The sequence below is a fragment of the Haliotis asinina genome, chromosome 9, assembly GCF_037392515.1.
Source record: "Haliotis asinina isolate JCU_RB_2024 chromosome 9, JCU_Hal_asi_v2, whole genome shotgun sequence".
NCBI classification, from domain to species: Eukaryota; Metazoa; Mollusca; class Gastropoda; order Lepetellida; family Haliotidae; genus Haliotis; species Haliotis asinina.
This window is the reverse complement of record NC_090288.1, coordinates 26,832,278-26,855,537: the sequence shown is the minus strand read 5'-3', so window position 1 is coordinate 26,855,537 and position 23,260 is coordinate 26,832,278. Positions and strand designations below refer to the sequence as shown.

Genomic DNA, 23,260 nt, shown 5'->3' with positions numbered 1-23,260 from the left:
TGAAGACGATAATAGTACAGTGTAGTTCATCCACATATCCAGATATCGCAAAAGTATAAAAACGTCTATGTTTAACAAGACAACACAAATATAAAATTGAAAATGATAAAAATACAGTCCAAATATGTGAAAGATTCTGTAGATATACATAGTTACAGGGTGTTGCACGTTACAACATTTTCCTGGTGTTACAAGGTACCCTTGAACAAATAGGTGTCACAGCTATGTCTTAAACATTAGTTTCTTGAACAAACAGGTACAGCAGCATGTCCTTTGACAACAGGTGCTAGCAAAATGCCCTGTAACAAGAATGCGTTACATCGCTTCCTTGAACACACAAAATCACTTGAACAAACATTTGTTAAAGCATGTGTCTGAAATGTCAGATGCTACAGAATCCCTTGAACAAATAACTGTTTAAGCATGTGTCCGAAATATCAGGTGTTACAGAATCCCGCGAACAAACAATTGTTAAAACATGTGTCTGAAATGTCAAGTATTAAAGAATCCCTTTATCAAAGAATTGTTTATGTATGTGTTTGAAATGTCAGGTGTTACAGAATCCCTTGAATAAACATTTGTCAAAGCATGTGTCTAAAATGTCAAGAGTTAAAGAATCACTTGATCAAGCATTATGCACCACTTAACAAACACGTAGTTTTGAGACGCAAAGCACAACATGTCATGAAAAGGGTTATGCTTTGACTAACATGTAAGCATATTTAGCATTATGTGTTATCATATAATCAACAAAAATAGTAGATAAACACCTTGGACCTTACACAGAGGTAGAACATCAGAACATCAGAACATCAGAATAACACGGATGTGTACAATACAGATTGGTGACCTACATACACACATATTATATTATAAGTGTGTGTGTGTGTGTGTGTGTGTGTGTGTGTGTGTGTGTGTGTGTGTGTGTGTGTGTGTGTGTGTGTGTGTGGTCACAATCATAACTGTCGTCACAATCATATAGATCTCGTTACTAAAGTTCCCAGAGTACACCATCGAAAACATCTGTTTCCGGGTTTCTTATCTTTAAATTGCTATTTTGATGAAGTGATTCTCTCACAAGCTCTGCGTTAACATACTGGGTGTGTGAAACATTTTGTGCTAATGAATAATACCTGCTTGAATTAAGCTTTTCGACGGTTTTAACAGTATTTCAGCGATATCTGTACGTTAGAGAATGATAAAAGCCGAAGACATGCACTGTTAACAAACGCAGCTCGGATTTGAACTCCGTACACTGGTTCCTGTGACGACTAAGGGCCGCAACTCCTCTTTGGCAATTTGTCACCCCTCATCCCGTCTTTACTGGAACGTATACATAAAATACATCCACCCAAGGAGAAAGTTTTTTTATGAAAAGACCATGGTATACCACGAACCAGATAAAACGTTGTGAACATTGCAACAACTACGATTTCTCTTGTAACAAACAGACATATCTGACAATTACATGTCACATGTCGTGGTGTGACGTCAGCACATATACACCACTGTCAAGACTGCTCCTCTAAATTAAACAAGCAAAACACCTGAATACTCCTACATATGTAATAATATGTACATTACATGAACATTAAGTTAATTTTACCATTAAAATACCTAATTTGATACATATATAATTCCAAAGAAACAAGTATTGTTGAATTAAATTATGACGTTAAAACAAACAGGCATGGTAAAAGATTGAAAGAGTTCTTTACCGATATAAAAACAGTTGCATGAAAAACGAAGTTCAGTTAGCACTAAACCACTCGGTAACACAAACAATGCACGATGAAGGTCTTTTCAGGATATGATTACAATATTGTACACTGAATGAAAACACTGCACAATGTAGACCCGCAATCTTCCATATCATGATATCTTCTGTCACGTGGTACCTTTCCTGTCATAAACGCGGAAAGCGTGACAAACACTTGATGAATTTAGCCTCAATTTATACAGTATCCTTTTGGACAATATTTACTCATGAATTTTATGGTCCCAGAGTATGTATCTGTTTTCAAAGAATTTCAAGTTCCGTATATCCAAAGACAAGGTGAAGGTCACAGTGTTTGACCAAATGATTTGTAATTTGAAATATTAATCATTGAACAACCATTGTACTTTCTGAGAAAAGTAAGCGTGAATCAAATACGGGGCTGTGAAGGACACTGCGTTTAGTAATCGCAGCTGATCCGAAGAAACCCTTTCAACATGGACAATTTAAATATTTCCTTAGTTTCCAAAGATCATCGGTCAAGGTCATGGTCATAACCCTTGAGTTAACCGACAGACATACAAGTTTAGTGACACTGAGTTTTGTCCGCTTGAACAGTATTCCAGTTATATGGCGAAGACTCTGCCTCTTGTGGTAGGAAAACCGGAAAGGATAAAGTCCTCAGACGCTTAACGCGTGTGTTTTACACACGAAGATCCGGTTTAGAAGTGGGGTTCAGTGACCCACGCTTGTCTTAAGAGGCGACTTGTGGGATCTGGTAGCGAGGCTCACTGACTTGGCTGACACATGCCATCGTATCCCAGTTGCGTGGATCGATGCATTGTCTGGTCGAGTTTCGCTTATTTATAGGCTACCGTCATATAGCTGTAATACTGCTGAGTGCGGCGTAAAACTAAACTCAGCCAATACTGACAGACTTAGACCTATAATCACGGAATCGAACCACGATGTCAGTGATACATACTACGCTTGGTTATATATAATTGGTGGTGATATTATTCAAAGTTATCCGGGAAAGGGAACCACTTCTCAGTCTGACAAAAATAATCCTGAGACAAATGTCTCACGTCGTGTCATTGCCATGGTTACTGGAGACAACGATAATTACAGCGTCAGTGACAAAGAGTATGGGGTCACAGATAAATGTTCCGGGAGTTCCATTATTTTTCAGATATTTTTTGGTCAGCATTTGATAATGCTGTCATTTCATCCCCGATGACTGAAGTCACGACAGCCAGGGCTTTCTCCCACGACCTTTTGGTCAGGTCAGTGCACTTGTCTCCCAGAGCCTCTTGCAGGTACCGACCAAAGGTCTCAAACAGATCCTGGAACAAAATCAAACGAGGGAGTGAGTTCGGTTTAACGTTGTACGGGAACAGTACATGAGCTGGAGTGAGGCCCGACGTGATGTAAGTCTTGCATGTTTACCACTTAAGCATAGTCACCTTATTTTGGCAAGGATGGGTTACTGAAGGCCTATTCTACCCTGGGACCTTCACGACGGATCCGTGTGTGTGTGTGTGTGTGTGTGTGTGTGTGTGTGTGTGTGTGTGTGTGTGTGTGTGTGTGTGTGTGTGTGTGTGTGTGTGTGTCTGTGTCTGTGTCTGTGTGTGTCTGTGTGTGTGTGTCTGTGTGTGTGCGTGCAGTATGAGAGTCAGTGAATAAGGGTGTAGGAGAGTTAGGATTAAGAGTGTGAGTGAGTAAGTGTGTAAGACGGTTAGGAGTAAGACAGCTAGTGAGTGCATGAGCATAAGTGGGTGAATGACTGTAAGAGAGTGCGTGAGTGAATGAGAGTGAGGGGTAAGAGAGTGAATGAGTGAGACAACCCCTGACGTCACAGTTCTGGCCCACCTTGTACTGCTTGATCCTGACGTTTCGGCCGAAATGGCTCTGGGCGTTTCTCTGAAGGATGTCAATGAGACATTCGGGATCATCCAAATTATCCACCACTGAAGTCAGTGCGTGCATCACTATTGAAGCGTGCGCGCGCATTTTGGGGTGATCACGAAGTTCTTCCGGTTTTTTGTCCTTGAATGCTTCAAAGAAGGTTTTGTCTTCAGGATAATCCTTGAAAAACCTGAAAAAAGGATAACATGTTTAAAGTCAAATTATATGTTTGTAAAATGTGTTATACTCAGTGGTGTGTTGTGTCCTAAGTGTTATTTATGTGAGAAAATATGAGTTAAGATTTACAGTCGCATACTCAGTATCAGTATTTGATGTAAAATAGCCCATATATTCGTTATAAACATAACGACATAACAAGTATACCGCATCGTAATACCTTTTGTCATGAAAAAATTGAATAGAAATAATTTATGCCAAGAAAAATATTCTTATTTACCCCAGCTGTGCACTCAAAGGATTCAGATTAACATCAGTATTTGATTGTGCCGGTTTTGAAAGTGTATGTGAATAAAATAGTATTACAAATCCAGAACAGATCCCGACTAGAATCTACCGGAACCCATACTTGTTGTAGGAGAAAACTATCGGGACTTGAGGATGCATGTCATCATAGGTCAGTGCCCATGCTGTCACGGTTGGTTGTTTGGTCCAGACGCTATTACTTAAGGGCCGATGTCACATAGCTGGAATGTTGTTGTGTGCGGCGTTAAAACAACCAACCAACGACCTTTTGGAAAATATGCGTCCCTCAGAGATTCAAAGGATTTTATGAGCGCTTCAGTGTTACACCTGCCTGGGGCACCCATCAGATTTGTCAGATAACTGTCAATGAATACTATATTAATATTAACAGACATACTGTCTGCGTGCTAAACCTCGTCTCGGTCTGGTGGAAACTAAACCTGGTAAACCCAAAACAGATCTAGATATGCATGGCTCTGGGCGAATTGTCTCGAAAAATTGGTTTGACGTGCAACACATGTACAATAACACTCTCGACAAGACTCGGTGGCGTTGTTGGGCATACAGTGTTCAGTGAGTGAGTGAGTAGGTGAGTGAGAGTGAAGGAGCGGTTTTACGCCGCTTTTAGCAATATTTCACGGCGGGAGACATCAGGAATGGGCCTCACACTTGTATCCATGTGGGGAATCGCCTGGTTTCGCCGTGACGAGCGAACACAGTGCTGGGGGAGAAAGGTGAATAATGTATTTCAGGGACTGTGAGACGGACTAAACCCGAGCATATATACTCCAAACACTTCACATACAATGATATGTAAACACACAGCTGTTCTATTCACCCACCTAAGTCAATTACGCTTGCAGTCTTCAAACTGAAGCTTGAGCAAGCGGTATTCGGTTACTGTTTAAAACACACAATAATAATTCTCAAAGTGAATTATCAATGGAATACCTGGTAAAGTGGGCTGGGGTCGGCCCCAAGGAGGCCCGAGCCTATCTCAGGCAGACGGAGTAGCTGTAAACACATCGACATGTTTAATGGCGGACACATTCATTCAGGCTGCCTGCTTGAAGCAAGCTCGGGTAAACACTTCACCAAACAAAACACACGCTCCTCTAGGTGTGTAGACTTGTCATAGAATTCAAGATGGTCATTTTCTCAAGGTGGTGTTTTCCTTCTGTCGTATGCGTGCTAACTCGTTACGTTGGGCAAACACAGCATGGAGGCGTGACTTGTTCTTTGAGTTCAAACCAGGAGGTTCATGTCAGATCTTTAACGTGATAGCAAGAGAGCTCGTGTGACAATGTTATTTTGTGCCGCACTCAGCATCTAATAAATAGCTATCTCACGACTGCCTATACTTTCTGGCCTGACAAAACAGCATCATCTGCTGTCAGTAGAATACCTGTCAGTCATAAGACGAAAACTGATTCCGGATGAGAACTGCGACACAGCAACATCCGCGACTATATTTATCGGGTGAACAGGTTCGGGGTCTCGGTTGATTGGGTGTCATCGTAATCGACGGTGTGGATACATAACCGCTATATCGTTCCTGGTGTAGCAAGGACTTGGTTGACACCTCATCATTTCCTGGCATCATCGATGCTCATGATGTTGTTCACTGGAATGTCTAGTCCACATTAAGTCATTTGTGTTGTCGAGTCAGATGGTCAGATGAGAAATTGTAATGTGTGAATCTGGCCACAATACACCGTGTTAGTGAGTGAGTGGTTTGGGTTTATTCCTGCGTTTAATAATATATGATACATCATTGACATGGCAGGTGAATATGGGAAAAGGGAGGCAACTCTACACAATCAATAAAGTCTCTCAGGCGACTGAACCACTGGATACTTGCACTACTACATCAAGATTATCAAGATTATCAAGATGCACATCATGTTTATGACCGCGGCTGTTTATGCAATAAACATGTCCTAGTTACTTGGTTTCTGTTAATTTTAAGTCTCCCATACAGATCGCCCTGGAACAGTGAGTGTGAGTAAATTTAGTTTTATGCCGTTTTTAGCAATATTCCGGTTTTCCGCGTGATGAGCGAACGCTTTAACCTCTGGCCTACTCCACCGCCCCATATCTTAAAATATCCCTGTCTATGGCAGTCTATAAATTTCAGGATACTTCCAGGAGATTCTAAGGATTCTATCCTTATATGTCAAGAGGCATATTTACCAAAACAACTCTAAATGTCTAACGATTGCATCAAGGGTTTAGATCAAGACACCATCTCACGTTCATTAAAAATAAACCCACACACAGTCCTTACACACTTCAGTGCTGTCTGGTCGAACTTAACCTAGCATCCGAATCATCCCAAAACACATTCTCCAAGGTATAGTATATTAATCCTTTTGTTACACAAGCATAAACCTATTTAGTTCTGACTATTTAGTTCTAATTAACTATTTAGTTCTAACTAAATGCTAAACATACTGACGTTGCCTAAGTATCGTAGCAACTCATCTCATTCATTTCGAGCAAAATAGTTGGAGTCAACCAAATATCTCAAATATCAAAATATAAAATTAAGCATTGTAACATCCGTTTCGACACAACAGAGAATTCGACACATCAGATAAGAAGGGTATCGAGGTGTGGCCGTAAGGTCTACACGAAAGACCCTTTACCAGCAGCCCTAGCAGTATGGACACAGGGGTAATGGTCGAGGCGGGCCAGTGCATCTGTAGCAAGATGTAAACAGAGTTCGGGGGAGTTAGCCTGTGTTTACGTGATAACAACTGAATTCACAGCCAGATCGGGAACCTTCATCCAATTCTCCTCTTTTCTCTGGAGCAGGCAAACTGGAGTAAAACCCAGAAATTGCAGGTTAGCTGATCGCTTTGTAGCAATCTGACACCAGCTCAGCAATATAATTGTCAGGGGAGAGCCGACTTAACACCTAGCACCAGCTTGCTGTTATTCACGCATGTATAAACAGAATTTCTTCTCCTTAAGAACGATAAACATTAAACAAAAAGCACTGCACAGATGAAAGTAAAATTGAAGTTTATATTTATGTGTGAAGTGGTAAGGAGTTGCACACAAATTGCCGAGAGTCATAAACGTGTCTTAATCTAAAACGGTGTTACGTATTTACTAATATGCCGAATGCATAATAAACAAACCTCGGTTTAATCTTTGAACCCATAAAACCGTTATTCGCCAAATACAGCTTGAACATAAGGCTCCTTAATTAGATCCTCAGCTCAAGATGACGCCTGGTCGAAGTTTATTGATGTTTACTGTTGACAATGTAGGCCAACGCCTTCATCATAGTGGATGCTCCGACATCACATTAGGTGATCCTATATGTTGCTGACTGAAAAAATGTGGCTGTATGCGCTTATCTCTTATGTACAATTCTCTACTCTGGATTATCAGAACTGTCCATTTAAAGCTTACTTTTATTTAAACATGAACCGCTTGTCTTACATAATGCCATGGTAGAGCATTGTGTTAATATATGTGAAAACAACAGCTTTCAACGCAATAAGTTCACCCGATTGGGTCTTTACAATAATTAACTACTACTGCTACTGCTGCTGCTACCACTACTACTATACCTACTACTGCCCTTACTGCTGCTGCTACTACTACAACAACATTGACTACTACTGCTACTGCTACTGCTACTACTACTGCTACTGCTACTACTACTGCTACTGCTACTACCGCTGCTACTACTACTGCTACTGCTACTACTACTGCTACTGCTACTACTACTACCGCTGCTACTACTACTGCTACCGCTACTGCTACTGCTACTACTACTGCTACTACTACTACTACTACTGCTACTACTACTGCTACTGCTACTACTACTGCTACTGCTGCTACTACTACTGCTACTGCTACTGCTACTACTACTACTACTACTGCTACTGCTACTGCTACTGCTACTGCTACTACTACTGCTACTGTTACTACTACTACCGCTGCTACTACTACTGCTACTGCTACTACTACTGCTACTGCTACTACTGCTACTGCTACTACTACTGCTACTGCTACTGCTACTGCTACTGCTACTACTACTACTACTACTGCTACTGCTACTACTACTGCTACTGCTACTACCTCTGCTACTACTGCTACTGCTACTACTACTGCTACTGCTACTACTACTGCTACTGCTACTACTACTACTACTACTGCTACTGCTACTACTACTGCTACTGCTACTACTACTGCAACAACTCTCGAATAACAAGTATGCGACTCCTGATACTAATCAATCATAGCATTGAGAAAGCGTGTCAAAGTATCAAAAACATATATAATGGATTTTCTTCGTGCACCATAATTATACAAACGTTACATCCAATTCGAATTTATGTGCATTCGTAGTACCACACTTCTGGGACTCGAATACTCCTATAACCCTGAAAGGTAGGGTAGTCTATGACGAAGAGAGCTTTCGTTGTCACGCCGATGACCCGGGTTCTATTCTCACGTAAGTATAATGATGCAATTCCATTTCAGGTACCACCCGTTGTAATGTTGCTGTAATCTTGCCGAAAGCTTCGTGAAATCTTATTCAATCATTCACTCGCTAACTTAAGCTCAGAAACCATCCTACGTACCAAAAGGTGATTGGCATCCTCTTGTGATATAGAGGTTTATGTAAACAACATTTAAAAACATACAAACTTAAAACATTGACCGATGTAACCGAAGGTAGACCGCAGACGAAGTATACCTCATCATTCTTCGTTTAAACCACGTAAATAGAGGTCTAGACACAGATAACGACCTCACGACAACATGCTGATCACGTCTCATACAGGCGACGTTTCGAACAAAACCCTTTTCCTACTGCTCGAAGCGTGACTCCCAACTATGGTCACGTTCCGGATGAGAACTTGTGTTTAGGACTTTCTAAACCGACCTCAGGCGTGGGTCAACGAAATTCAGTACAGGCTGTTTCAGTGAACCTTTGAACTTATCAGCGATACATCAGATTGTGCCCCTTTAAAACTATTCATCAAAAACTGTATTCGAAACTCGACACCGACCTAAGACAAGCGCATTGTGATGAGTTCACCTGTATCCTTCAGCATATCCTCGTGTCGCCGGCAAAATGTTGCAATGTCAACCTAAATAAGGGTTTTCTGTTTCGTGAAACGGATATCCCGTGATGAGAATATTAAAAAGAGACCCTTTAGAATAGAGTCTGCCATGCAGATCATATATATATATATAAAGAAAGCTCTCGCAAGTCTAGAAAATAGGGCATGTCTAGATTTCCACAGCTTCCCAAAATGAAGAAAGTCTCGGGGTTCCATTTCATTATATTATTTTTTTTCACTATGAATGTTTTGTCTGTAAACATGTTTATTTCAGAGACTAGCTGTTATTAGTCTTTAGACCAGTAATTCGTAATGCTTAAAATTTAGAAGACAAAACAGTGTAAATACTAAATACAACCTAACTATTCCGTGGCAGATTATTAACATATGGGTAACATTGTTACATAGGGTATTGATTAAAATGAATCATATGTAATACATTATAATGAAATAGAAGCATGTTGAGAGTCAATTGACGTCATTAACTAAGTTAGATAGCGCGCTATCTATCAACCCGGCGTTATTAAATTTACCGTCTATTTTGAATTGAAGTATGTCGCTTGAAACGAAATATACCATGGCTTTGAGAAATATATGACATCTGTTATAACATGTTATACAGTTTTGATACTCTTGGTTACCCTAACTAAAGGTAATGTTTCCTGAAGAGATTTCTCGTGGCTAGGTGGCTAGGTGGCTAGGTGGCTAGGATTTCCTTGCATGTATGTGAGGCTCTTTAACACGTAAATTACACATCGGTTAAAAGTAGGAAACAAAGTGACAAGTAGTATAATAGATCTAGGTAACCATGTACATCCATGTACAACTTGTATAACCTAGGCATTATACAAAGACACGAACACAAGCCTGTGAATGCAAGTTTCGAAGTGAGTGAGTGACTTTAGTTTTACGCCACACTCAGAAATATCCCAGCTATATAGCGGCGACCTGTAAATGATCGAGTCAGGACTAGACAATCCTGTGATCAAGAACATGCGAGTCGATCTACTCAATTGGGATACACATGTCAACCAAGGCTGACCAGCCGACCCCGTTAGTCGCCTCTTGTCAATCATTGGTTACTGAAGATCAGTTCTAACTCTGATCTTCACGGGTTGCAAGCTTCATTGCGGCGGCCTGTAAAGTATCCAAAGATTCCAGTTTGGACGAGTCAACACAATGACTGACATCATGAGCAAAGATCCACAAGGTCGGGTACTATGACACACGATGAACCTTATGTCTGGAACAGGGAGGCGAGATAGCCTCACTCGTCACGCCGTAGATCGGGTTCGACTCCCCACATGGGTACAGTATGAGACCCGTTATATAGGTGTAATATTACTATACACGACATAAAATCCCCCACCTACTATGCATAGAACAACGAAACATAAAGGTATGTATAAGACAGTCACGCTTATAAAGTTTGATCGAGATATACACAATTTTCTAAGCCAGTAAAGGTTTCATACCTTAGAAAACATTCATATTATAGATCCATCAGTTACTAAAATGTTTTTGCCGGATGCTATTTATTCCCTTTCTAATCTTATACCGTATCTTCCCGTGTGCTTTTCTCATATGGTTAGTTGACTTGCCCTTGCGCGTGTTTATAAAAGGTTTCAGTCTGACTCACACACGCATGAAAATGTCGGAATAGTACATTGATTGTGTTTTAGCAGAGATTTCTTGAAGTTAATAAAATGTTTAGGCGAGTATTATTGATATTCACACCAGAAAGTCACTCCAGTGTATCAAGTAACCTATTTATGAAGTAGCATGACAAATATTACCCACTGCCATTAAAGCGAAATTATACTGACAATACACCCACAAACGGAATGGTGTTGTTAACGGTTTCTCCATTACTGGGTCAAATTAGCTTAGCTCAGCAAAACGAAATGTGAAGATCGTGACAGAGGCCAATGATTGTTTGCCTTGGAAAAATTGATGCAAGGCTGTGTATGAAGAAAAAGTAGAATAACATTTTTCATCTTTACAATCCACAATAAAGACAGATTATCCAGTTTGGTATAAAGAGCATCCACAATGTCCCATGACACCAATGCTGTATAAGACTACACATTTCACTATGTGTATTGGTTGCTGGGGTAGCCTAGTGGTTAAGCGCCAAAGACCCGAGTTCGAGTCTCCACATGGGCACGATGTGTTAAGCCCATTCAATGTGTTCCCCGTAGTTATAGTTCACGAATATTGCTAAAAGCGGCATGAAGAACAACAAAACTCACTCACAAAGTGTATGCCTGTACTCTTTTAACGCTCTAAGAGTTTCGATCTTTGCTCGATTATTTACATAAACTACTGTTGCCTCTAGCATATTCAACACACGACAAAGGTTGTGTGAGGTTTATATTGCCTTATGAATATTTTACAAGCGGGAAATACTTGAGTTTCTAACTCTGTAATCATGAACGGAATGGAACCGGGCCCGCAGTGTAACGAGCGAACTCGATGTTTGAAACAGTGGAATTTGGATTCCATGCCGACAGTAAAGGATGTGTGACGGATGAAGAGTTTACTGACTGAAATACATTTGTCATACCTACAGAGTGAAACCCCTGTAATCCAGCATCATTCTCAATGAAAATGTCTTGATCAACAACTATAAAACGTAGTAATGTACCCTAAACAATTGACGTCCCATATGTCGGGGAGTCCAGAATTACGTGGTCCGGTCATATGAGGTCATACTGTGTTAAAGGATTGTCTTAGTTTTACATCTTTCATCTGATGTCCTTGGTTTACTTTCTAGCTACACATATTTTTCAGAGGACAAATGCTGTTAGACAAATTGTTTCGTCAGCAAAACCGTATTTAACATTTAACATTTAAATGAAGTGGCCTTCTGACGTAAGCCGTAGATGATTAGTTTTCAATGACCAGGAATTTTTGGTGAGTAAAAAAGTGTTAAGACGAGAGTTCCTGTAACGCATTTCATCAGACGCTGATATTGATTTACCCCTCATACATACAAGTCATACATCGACTGCCCCCTCATACATACATGTCATACATCGACTGTCCCCTCATACATACATGTCATACATCGACTGCCCCCTCATACATACATGTCATACATCGACTGTCCCCTCATACATACATGTCATACATCGACTGTTCCCCCCATACATACATGTCATACATCGACTGTCCCATCATACATACATGTCATACATCGACTGTCCCCTCATACATACATGTCATACATCGACTGTTCCCCCCATACATACATGTCATACATCGACTGTCCCATCATACATACATGTCATACATCGACTGTCCCATCATACATACATGTCATACATCGACTGTCCCCCCATACATACATGTCATACATCGACTGTCCCCTCATACATACATGTCACACATCGACTGTCATGTATGCATCATAATGGATAGTACAACTACCGACTATCTTTACAGGTCAAGGAATCTGTGAGGGTATATGCACTTCGACTCTGTTTGGGATTATATTACAGTCCATCCGTGAAAGTCCGGGGTAGAACAGGCCTCCAGCAACCCATGCTTGCCATAAAAAGCGAATCTGCTTGTCGCAAGAGGCGACTAACGGGGAACGGGTGGTCAGACTGGTCTGATTTGGTTGACACATGTCATCGGTTCCCGATTGCGCAGATCGATATTCATGATGTTGATCACTTGATTGACCACCCGATCCCGTTAGTCGCCTCTTACGACAAGCATGTGTTACTAAAGACCAGTTCTAACCCCGATCTTTACAGGTTTAGAGGTATGTTGATCGATGTGATAATAATTAAAAAATAGGAAAAATACATACTTTTTTATGATGTCAAATTCATTATTGCTTGGTGCCATTAATAAGAAATGCGAAAGGGTTAATTTTACCTCGCTGGAAGCATGGTAACAATATCAGCTAGTTATTTTGAGAAATGTCTATAAAAGATGTGCGCCAGTTTTATAGAGACACCTCGAGCAGCTGGACTGAAGAAGGCACACGTGGGTGTGGTATTGTAAACTGGGCTGAAATGCAAGATGTGCTCGGTGGGAGAATGTCAAAAGTGTGCTCCGAGGCACAGGTGCCCGCTGGGCACACTAGCTCTATATCTAGCTTTTTTCGTCTTTTAACGACAGCATCTGCCTACGTTTCCTCTATTAATAGTCTTAAGAAAGTAACAAACCCCAAACTATCGGGGGAAAAAGAACCAGTAAACATCGTGTAAAAGTCGAATGTGCAAAACAAGTCGCAAATCAGACGTGTATGGTAAAAAGAAGAAACTGAGTTCGTGAAATGGATTTTATTAACGATCAGAAATCCCAAGTCTGGAATCAAACGTCATGTCATATATATAATTGTTTAATTACGAAAGACAACACTTTTCCGAATACCTTTGTGGATTTGTAGACGTGATCATTACGACTACTTCTGGATTATGTAATAAGTATGAGAGCTACGATCTCCTCAGTGCTAAGAAGAACGCCTCCGTGGACACGTAGTGTAGTGGTTAGAGTGTCTGTTCGGAGAGCGGAAGGTCGGGCCATACCGACACACGTTAAAACATGGCACTTCGTGTTCCCTTCCTGGCGCTCTTCATTAATGTGTACAAGAACGACGGGTGGGCTTGGAGTTCGTATAATGTGTCTGACTGGGGTATTCATGCATAGTGTCTCTGAGAACTTGCACTTTACAACCAGTTGAGCTAGTACAAGCAGCCACACACGCATGCACGTCGACATGTCAGCGAAATATTGTTAAGTACGACGTTATACCCCATTTCATCTCACCTAGCACTATGATCATCGTCTTCGATCCACAGTGAGATGTTAGCATGTGAACATCCAATGTGCTGGACGTATGAGAACTATGATTCAGTTAGGTCCCATTCCTCAAGGCCATCGTAGCGCTACGACAGTCGTAAGTCTATGTTAAAGTATGGGAGTTGCGCTACGACAGTCGTAAGTCTATGTTAAAGTATGGGAGTTGCACTACAACAGTCGTAAGTCTATGTTAAAGTATGGGAGTTGCGCTACGACAGTCGTAAGTCTATGTTAAAGTATGGGAGTTGCGCTACGACAGTCGTAAGTCTATGTTAAAGTATGGGAGTTGCGCTACGACAGTAGTAAGTCTATGTTAAAGTATGGGAGTTGCGCTACGACAGTCGTAAGTCTATGTTAAAGTATGGGAGTTGCGCTACGACAGTCGTAAGTCTATGTTAAAGTATGGGAGTTGCGCTACGACAGTCGTAAGTCTATGTTAAAGTATGGGAGTTGCACTACAACAGTCGTAAGTCTATGTTAAAGTATGGGAGTTGCGCTACGACAGTCGTAAGTCTATGTTAAAGTATGGGAGTTGCACTACAACAGTCGTAAGTCTATGTTAAAGTATGGGAGTTGCGCTACGACAGTCGTAAGTCTATGTTAAAGTATGGGAGTTGCGCTACGACAGTCGTAAGTCTATGTTAAAGTATCGGAATTATGATCATCTTAGTGCTACTATCACTTTGAGGAACGAGGCACTGTGCCCAGATTTTCGAAGATCTCTTAGTGCTAAGATAGTCGCATATTAATGTTAAAGTATGGCTTTTACGACCATCTTAGCGATAATAAAGCTTAACACCTCTAGCTGCAGGACCCTACTTCGCAAAGCTCCTACACCGCAACACAGACTTACGCTAAGACTATCGTAAGTCAGAGTGAAAGTATGGGAGTTACGAACACCTTACAACTAATCGCGTTGTGGAATGAGCCCCGGTGCCAATTCCACAATACGGTCGTAAATCATGTTCGAGTATTAGCTTAACGCTACGATCACCCCTAGAAACGAATCCTGGGTAATTTGATTATCTTCATCCACCTTCGAAACTGATTATTTAAAGATAATGTTCGGACGTTATTTATTCAAGGCTAAAATATTTATCCAGGGTAATCTGCTTTAGCCCCTTGTGTACATGCGTATATAACTTACTATTTACCAAGGGACCTCCCGGCCATCACCATGGAGAGATGAAGTATAGAAAGGGAGGCAGTCGTCACGCGTGGGGATGGAACACAAGCGGCGATCATACGTCTTTATACCATAGATACATATTTCATACAGTGGGTTACTATATTAATTCAGCGTAGGAAAAAAAATTAAAATAAAAAAAATAAAAAATCAAGAGTTGTTTTGCACCAAGCCCCCTTAACAAGAGAACAAAGGACTAGATATACAGGTTGAAATGCTTAACAAAGTCGACGCCAGCTAAACCTGCAGGCACACGTTATTCTTTATCGTCATCTATCGGTTTGCACCAGTGAGCTCGAGACTCGCAACAGTCCCTTCTTTCACGACGGCTTGACATGGTGTGCACTTCACTGACTCGCAAAGTTATCTCGCCATCAGTTAGAACGACAGTGATAGTCAAGGGGGAGCTGAAAGTTGTCAAGGAATGCGAGAGAAACTTTGCATTTTGCACAAGATTCCAAATAGTATGATGTAAATATATGACAAAATGATTCATTGAAGTAAGTGATTTTTTTGGGTATCATTTGAATTGAATTTTAGGGTTTGTTGAGGAAGTATGTTTTGTGCCGTTTTTAGTAATATTCCAGCAATATCACGACAAGAACACCAAAAATGGGCTTGACATATTTACCCCTGTGGGAAATCGAACCCGGGCATTCAGTGTGACGAGCGAACGCTTTAACCACTAAGCCCTTTTTAACTGATCCCATAAGATTTATTGATGACTATAACGACAAAGAGACTCATTACAATATGAATGTACAACGTACAATGTACAACGTACAATGACGTCAGTTTCTACGCATAATCCATCGAATGCAGGCGCACATCCCGGAGTGAAACATTTCTTTACCCAGGAAAGAAACATAACACATAAACAACAGCCTTCAAAATGAATGTCAACATGAACGACTGATGGTAACTGCAAATACAGTTTTTTTTTTCTTAAAGGGGAACGTTGCTTCCCTGATATCTATGCCGAGACGCCGTAGTTAAAACTGACGACGAAGGTTTAACGTCGGGTACCGTATTACAGCTGTGCACCTGCCTGCTAGTCCAGACTTTTGTCATTATTTTCATCCTTAAGATGATACTGGACTTTGTATGACTCTTTCTATTTAGATATCGAGCAGATATATTTGGTCATATTTCGAACTTACTGTGACTACAAAACGCCCTGTGCCTGTGCCTGTGCCTGTGCATGTGCATGTGCCCCTTGAAGCGAGGATTTACTGAATCCTAATTTGTTTTTAAAATTATGCAATAACATGCTACATACAACATTAGCCTTAGCAATGAGACACGTGAATCATAACACAGTAAACACAAACATCTTAAGTACAATTTGATTTTCAATTAAGATAATGTTTTGCTTCAAGTTTGATGGCAATCACCGGATGGGCGACGTTTTTTATCAGTCATCATTTGAACGTACCGTGACTACCAAACGGTGTATGTGCATCGCTCTTTACATGAGGACATTCGAAAACTATTTTGTGTTTAAACGTATGTGATAACATGCTAATTAAAGCAGTTACGTAAGTTATGGGGCCCTGAATCTTAACAGAAATAAACCAGGCTTGTACACAGCATTAACATGAAACTAAAATATACAGACGAGAGAGTGTTTAAAGTTCAACCGCCTGCAATATTTTGAGAATTTGACGTTTCATGGGATGTTTATAGCTTGACTTCGGATTTGGAATGTTACAATCTGTACGCGCATGCACAGTTTTCATCAATGGAATGCTTTTTAACAATATTCTGGCTCTGTGAATCAGATGTTGGCTTTTTTTTGTTACGGGGAATGCGTTGTGTTGTTTCACGGCGTAAATACATTTTGACGCTATAAACTAATCTCTTGGTCTGGCTCGGTGTGGTATAACAATCTCTGACTAACATGCAGTAACCTTTGAACCCGCAGTATCTACAAGTCGATAACTTTGTATGATTGCATGAATTGTGATGTGGTGATGTCTGATAAACAGATCCACGGATAATTTCACACTGTTTATTGTACAGTAAAATGCTTAATCAAAACATACGTTGCGTATTTTAATGCTCAGAAAGACATAGAAGACACATTAATGTCCGTTAGGTGAAATAAATATTGCGTTACAAGTCCTCGAAGGAATAAATCCGAACTAATTGTCAGGGAAAGTCAACATGAAAGAAATTCTTCGCATTCACTGGTTTAAATGCAAACGATGAAAAGTAATTTGCCATTCCTTTGAAATACAAACATTTTGCGAAGAAATGAGGTTTTGAAGTTATGCGCTAAATCAAACAGGAATTTTAAAAGTGCCATTCATTGAGAACAGGAAATGCCAAGTGTATATCAAAGAATCATTTACACTTTCTTTTATTTCATTATCATCATTGTATATACCTCAGTAGATGGTGACGTGCTTCTCAATAAATATTTATGCGTTGTTTATAAGCAAAGAAAGCAGAGACATTTCTTAAATCCGACTTCCCACGAAAAACTGGGTCAGGCGACATAGTAAAGTAAAGTATAGTTTATGTATTCTCCATGGGTAGAGATTACATGAATATAAAGAACTTCAGAGAAATGATAACATAGCTTCTTTTAAAAGATAAATTGTATAGTATCGGTCTTTGTGTGGCTACGGGTTAGACTTACGGTCGCCTGGGGCGTTCGCTGGGGTGGATGTTCATATCGGGGTAGAGACAGCTAGCGAGCTTCCGGGAACCTCATGTTATACTCAAACTTTCTTAATGCACTCACATCAATTGTAAATGATTGTGAAACCGTTGCAACATTACACAGACACAGTATTGCACGTGTGTGTAACGTGTGAGTGTGTGTGGGGTTGTCTGTTCATGTGTGTGTGCTGTATGCGTATTTCATGTTGTGAGCGTGTATGTGCCGTGCATGTGTTGTCGGAAGGGCATATGGTGTGTGTAGGCCGTGTATTAAATATGTTGTACATGTTGTACATGTGGTGTAATTAGTAGTAGATGGTGTACGTACGTGTGTGTGTGTGTGTGTGTGTGTGCGTGCGTGCGCGCGCGTGTGTGTGTGCGTGTGTGTGTGTAATGTATGGTTATACATTCCTTGATTCCTTGCTACAGCATCGTCACTTCAGCACAATGTACCTACATACAGCACATATGTACCTACATACAGCACATATGTACCTATATACAGCACATATGTACCTACATACAGCACATATGTACCTATATACAGCACATATGTACCTACATACAGCACATTTGTACCTATATACAGCACATTTGTACCTATATACATAAACACAAGTACTCTGGCCGAGCTACCTACACATGCATGTATATTCCTGACATGTCATGTGGGATTCCTGTAGTGGCGGTATCGTGAAGCTAGTAGAGCTGGCACTTGAATGGTGGACCTCATGGGTTCGTTGATCTCAGTTCTCAACTCTTCTAAGATAGTCACCACTCGGCACCAGGTAACGATCGAATGGTAACGATCAGGTTGTTTTAACCCGATGGTTCTGGTGTTAGTGGTGAATGAATGGAAGTACATAAGAACACATTGGAGTATCTAGATGACTCATTTAAGGAGAGTATACACTCCTAGATACCATTGTGCCCATGTACACATAAACATAACTTATTATTTTTAGAGGTGTGCATTTTTCATTGAAAACTAATGAAAGGTGATTATTGATGATTAATGGAATATCCTCCTCGTGTCCTCTGACATTAAACACCTGTTTGACAAAAGTAAAAACATTTAGTAACTTCATCAACTCGAGGTGAAATATTTGATATCAAGAGGGACTCGGGTGAGATTCTCTACATACTGTATACTCAATCCCATGATGTTCAGAAAAGTTCACTGTTACCTGACTCGCCGACTAATTGCGTTGGTCGATTCTCATGCTGTTGATCACTGGATTGTCTAGTCCAGACTCGATTATTTACAGACCGCCACCATATAGCTGGAATATTGCTGAGTGCGGCGCACAGCAACAAACCGACCGACGCATTAAAGGGGTCTATATCTGCATGCATCCTTCGCGTTATAATGAAAAAGTTTCCTCATATAGATAATTTTCCACCCCAATTCGTTCATTTCCTTTGTATATTCACCAGCCTGGCAAATGTGTGAGGAAATACGATGTACAAGTTACTCTTAAATGTTGAAATATAAAATTCTATATGAAATCGTGTATATCTACCTCGCGACCTCGACAATAAACGTAACTGTTTTGTGAGCGTCATGTTTGATCTTTTGTCGTTCACTACATCTGCCATAGCTTTCCTTGGTTTTACGGACTTAATATGACTGTAATCCAATAACTGTGTTCCACATTGAATTGCAGTGAAGCAGAAATAAAGAAATTGTAAAGACTAAGTCAGCCGACTGTAAATTAGCTCCTGGGCGACAAACACTACATAACCATTACCCTTACCTTGTTTTACTCCCGAGGAAATCTTTTGTACGGGTACAACATATAAGTAAGCATCCCCTGGGAAGTACCTTCAGCTTTTGTTATAGAGAATGGTATAAAGATCAAAGTTCAGTTTCACCACGGTTGGTCTGACGTTAGCTTGGCTCCAAGGTAGTCTGTTTCAAAGTCCCTGAACCACTTTACTTTGTCTACTGCCAACCTTCTTTGCAGTGCTAAAGCCTTAAAGTCTAGATTTCCTCAGGTTCTGAATTTCTAGTCTGGGCTCCAAGGCTGAACTGAATGCTGAGTCCATGGATACATAGTAAATCTATCCTTCGAAGAGGCAAGTCTAGATAAGCTAACAGTATATCTAAGGACCCCAGTCTGTTAATTGTTGTTTAGAAATTACGATATAAACTATTAATTTGTACCTGAGAGAGTTGTGCAAGTCTAGTCTGAGATGTCTGAGGTGACGTGAATCAACCCGAGACGACCTGCTTACTTACTGATAAAGGACATCACACGAATAATTTGAGAACTGTAATACATTAACTACCTGTATGTCGTTATCGGACCGAGCGAGATACAAAGCTAATGCGGTTGATTCCTATCTGTTGACAGACGCAAGGCAGCGTCACCTGTTTACCTGTGTTACGCTATAGTGCAGATTCACTTGGAGCTGGTTGGGTAAGACGAGCTTTATGCTCTTTTGATCACTATGACGTTTCTAGCATGACAAGAGGATACAGAATCTGCAGAAGGTCGGTACTTAGTGACCGGCGGGGTAAAGGTCGGTGTTCGATTCCTTGCAAACACAAAACATTCAGTGTGCCTAGGTCAGGTCATAGTATATCTAAGTGTGGTATCCAGGTCATAGTATATCTAAGTGTGGTATCTGGGTCATAGTATATCTAAGTGTGGTATCGGGGTCATAGTATATCTAAGTGTGGTATCCAGGTCATAGTATATCTAAGTGTGGTATCCAGGTCATAATGCGTCTAAGTGTGGTATCCAGGTCATGGTATAGCTTAGTGTGGTATCCAGGTGATAATGTGTCTAAGTGTGGTATCCAGGCCATATCATAGTGTGTCTATGTGTGGTATCTAAGCCACAGTGTGTTCAAGTATGGTATACAGGTCATAGTGTGTCAAAGAGCTGTACGCAGGTCATATAGTGTGTTTAAGTGTGCTTTCCAGGTCATAGTGGAAATTTTAATCGTATGAATCGCCATGAATTCATGTAACACTGACAGCCTACCAACCACGAAATTTTAAGATATCCAGGTCATAGTCTATCTAGGAGAGGGTTCCAAATTACATTCTGTGTTCATTGGTGAAAATATAAGTGGGGTATCCTAGGTAATATGCAACATTGAATCTGACAAAGACATCGCTGTCAGTATGGGCTACCACACACCACTACACACATCTCCAAGCTTACAAGTGCACCAAACTTGTCGCAGAGTTGGCTTATGTCACCTTAACTTATACTACAATGTGTCATCTATATTTAAATTCCCATCAATCTTGACATTTGGCAAACGTAATAACGCCACGTCCCTGACGGTAGGACAAGCTGTACACCCCAGCAGTATTCTGAAGCTATAACTAGATAGACACTTACTTGATAAGGAAGTTAACTCCATTGCCCTTCAGGTCCACACTGACCAATGCCCAGCTGGCCCTAATGGCGTCTTTCTCACGTTCTGTCAGCCCAGTGGCTTTATCCGGCGTGTCCATGTCTCGACCTCCACCGAAGATGTACTGCACAGTGGACACGACTAGGCCCATACTGAAACACAAACAATCCATGCCATGATTGCTGATCACTGGTCCCCTGGAAGAGTGTCTGTAAACCCGTTACTCTCTCAATATTTAATCCTGGTGCTGGTGTGGCTAGGAGATGGAGTGGCATTGGTGGAGATGCTGGCAGTCTGGCATCTAGTGGATGGTACCAGCTGCTCATCTGTACTTATACCATGTTCAGTGTGTGTTAAGTGTGTGTGCGATGTGTGTTCCAGGTATGTTCAATGTTTGTATAATGTGTAAGCAGTGTACTTTTAATGTCTGTTTAATAATTACTCTAGGCATGTTTAAGGAATGCCCAACGTATTTTCATTGTATGTTCCAGGATTGTTCAATGTTTATTCAATGAGTGTAATGGAATCTGGGTATGTTTAATGTACATTCACTGCATATTTCAGGAATGTCATTGTACGTTCATGGCATGTTTCAAGAATGTCATTGTACGTTCACTACATGTTTCGGGTAGTCATTGTACGTTTACTAGGTGTTTCAGGAAAGACATTGCACGTTCACTGCATGTTTCGGAAATGCTACTGTACTCTTACTGCTTGTTTATTGCATGTTCAAGGAATGTCAGTGTACTTTCACTGTATGCTTGAGGAATGTCATTGTACGTTCACGGCATGTTTCAGGAGTGTCATTGTACGTTCACTGCATGCTTGAGGAATGTGGTTGTACGTGCACTGAATGTTCAAGGAATGTCAATGTACGTTCACTGCATGCTTCAGGAATGTCATTGTACGTTCACGACATGTTTCAGGAATGTCATTGTACGTTTACTGCATGCTTGAGGAATGTAACTGCACATTTGCTGCATGTTTCAGGAATATCACTGCATGATCACTGCTTGTTCACTGTATGTTTCGTGTATTTCTGTGTGGGTTCATTGTATGTTCAAGGTATCTTTCAGGTACGCTCGGCGTACAGTCGATGTATGCTCCGGTTATCTTTAAGGAATGTTCATGTACGTTTTCAATGTGGGCACAGATATCTAAATGGTCTATAAAATGTGTGCACACATATGTATATGATATATACAAGGTACGTGCAGATATGTACATGATATATACAAGGCTTGCACATATATGTACATGATATAAACGAGATATGCGCATATATGTACATAGTACATACAAGGTACGTACAGGTATGTACGTGATATCCAATAGATATTCCACATATATGTGCATAATTTAAACAAGGTTTGCACACATATGTACGTAAGATAAGTAAGGTATGTACATGGCATATACGTGATGTGTCAACAAAGTGTCCGTGACAGCACTCATCTCTACCTGACCTGTCATTGGTTGCCCGTGTGTAACTTCGTATATACGAAAGATTTATCAAAGTGAATCTGACAGGTCAATGGCAATACACGATACTGTCAAAATGTCGCTTATTTATATCCGAGAATAACAGGTTAAACCTTTGACACGACCCCCAGAACAAAATGAGCCAGCGAATTACTTTTGACACCTCCAATTCATCATTCACTCGACTTCAGTGGCAGCAGCCATTACCAAATATCACGTTATCCCTTGATGTGTTTTTCGTCGACTGACATCAGCTGTAGGTGGAATTTCAGACGGGACAGCGATTGTAAAAATGTAGAGGAGGGAACACTGACATATAGCTAAATATACTGACGCACGAAAGAAAGTAGACACCTGGGATTGTTTCTAAAAAGATAGAACAATAACAAAAACAACAACGTAAATGTTCTGATTGTGACTGACAAGTGAAACTGACATGCTTCGCAGTGCCGTGGGTAGAATGCCATGTTTCATGATTGTGTTGAATGTAACGCACAAATAGTATATGATACAGTCCATTGTTAAATAGCCCCC

General features: G+C 40.6%; 1 protein-coding gene across 2 annotated transcripts in view; it reads right to left on the bottom strand.

Annotated features, from left to right (window-relative positions):
• Nucleotides 1–4: 4 nt before the first annotated feature.
• The window catches only part of LOC137296322 (globin-like), a 34,936-nt gene continuing 11,680 nt past the window's right edge, over nucleotides 5–23,260 (bottom strand). For both annotated transcript variants that reach the window (XM_067828094.1, XM_067828093.1), the window contains exons 2-4: nucleotides 21,229–21,396; nucleotides 3,590–3,815; nucleotides 5–3,063 (exon numbers count right to left, since the gene is read on the bottom strand). In XM_067828094.1, the coding sequence (XP_067684195.1) occupies nucleotides 2,899–3,063; nucleotides 3,590–3,815; nucleotides 21,229–21,395 (558 nt within the window). In that variant the 5' untranslated portion in view covers nucleotide 21,396 and the 3' untranslated portion in view covers nucleotides 5–2,898. The remainder of the gene's footprint in view (nucleotides 3,064–3,589; nucleotides 3,816–21,228; nucleotides 21,397–23,260) is intronic.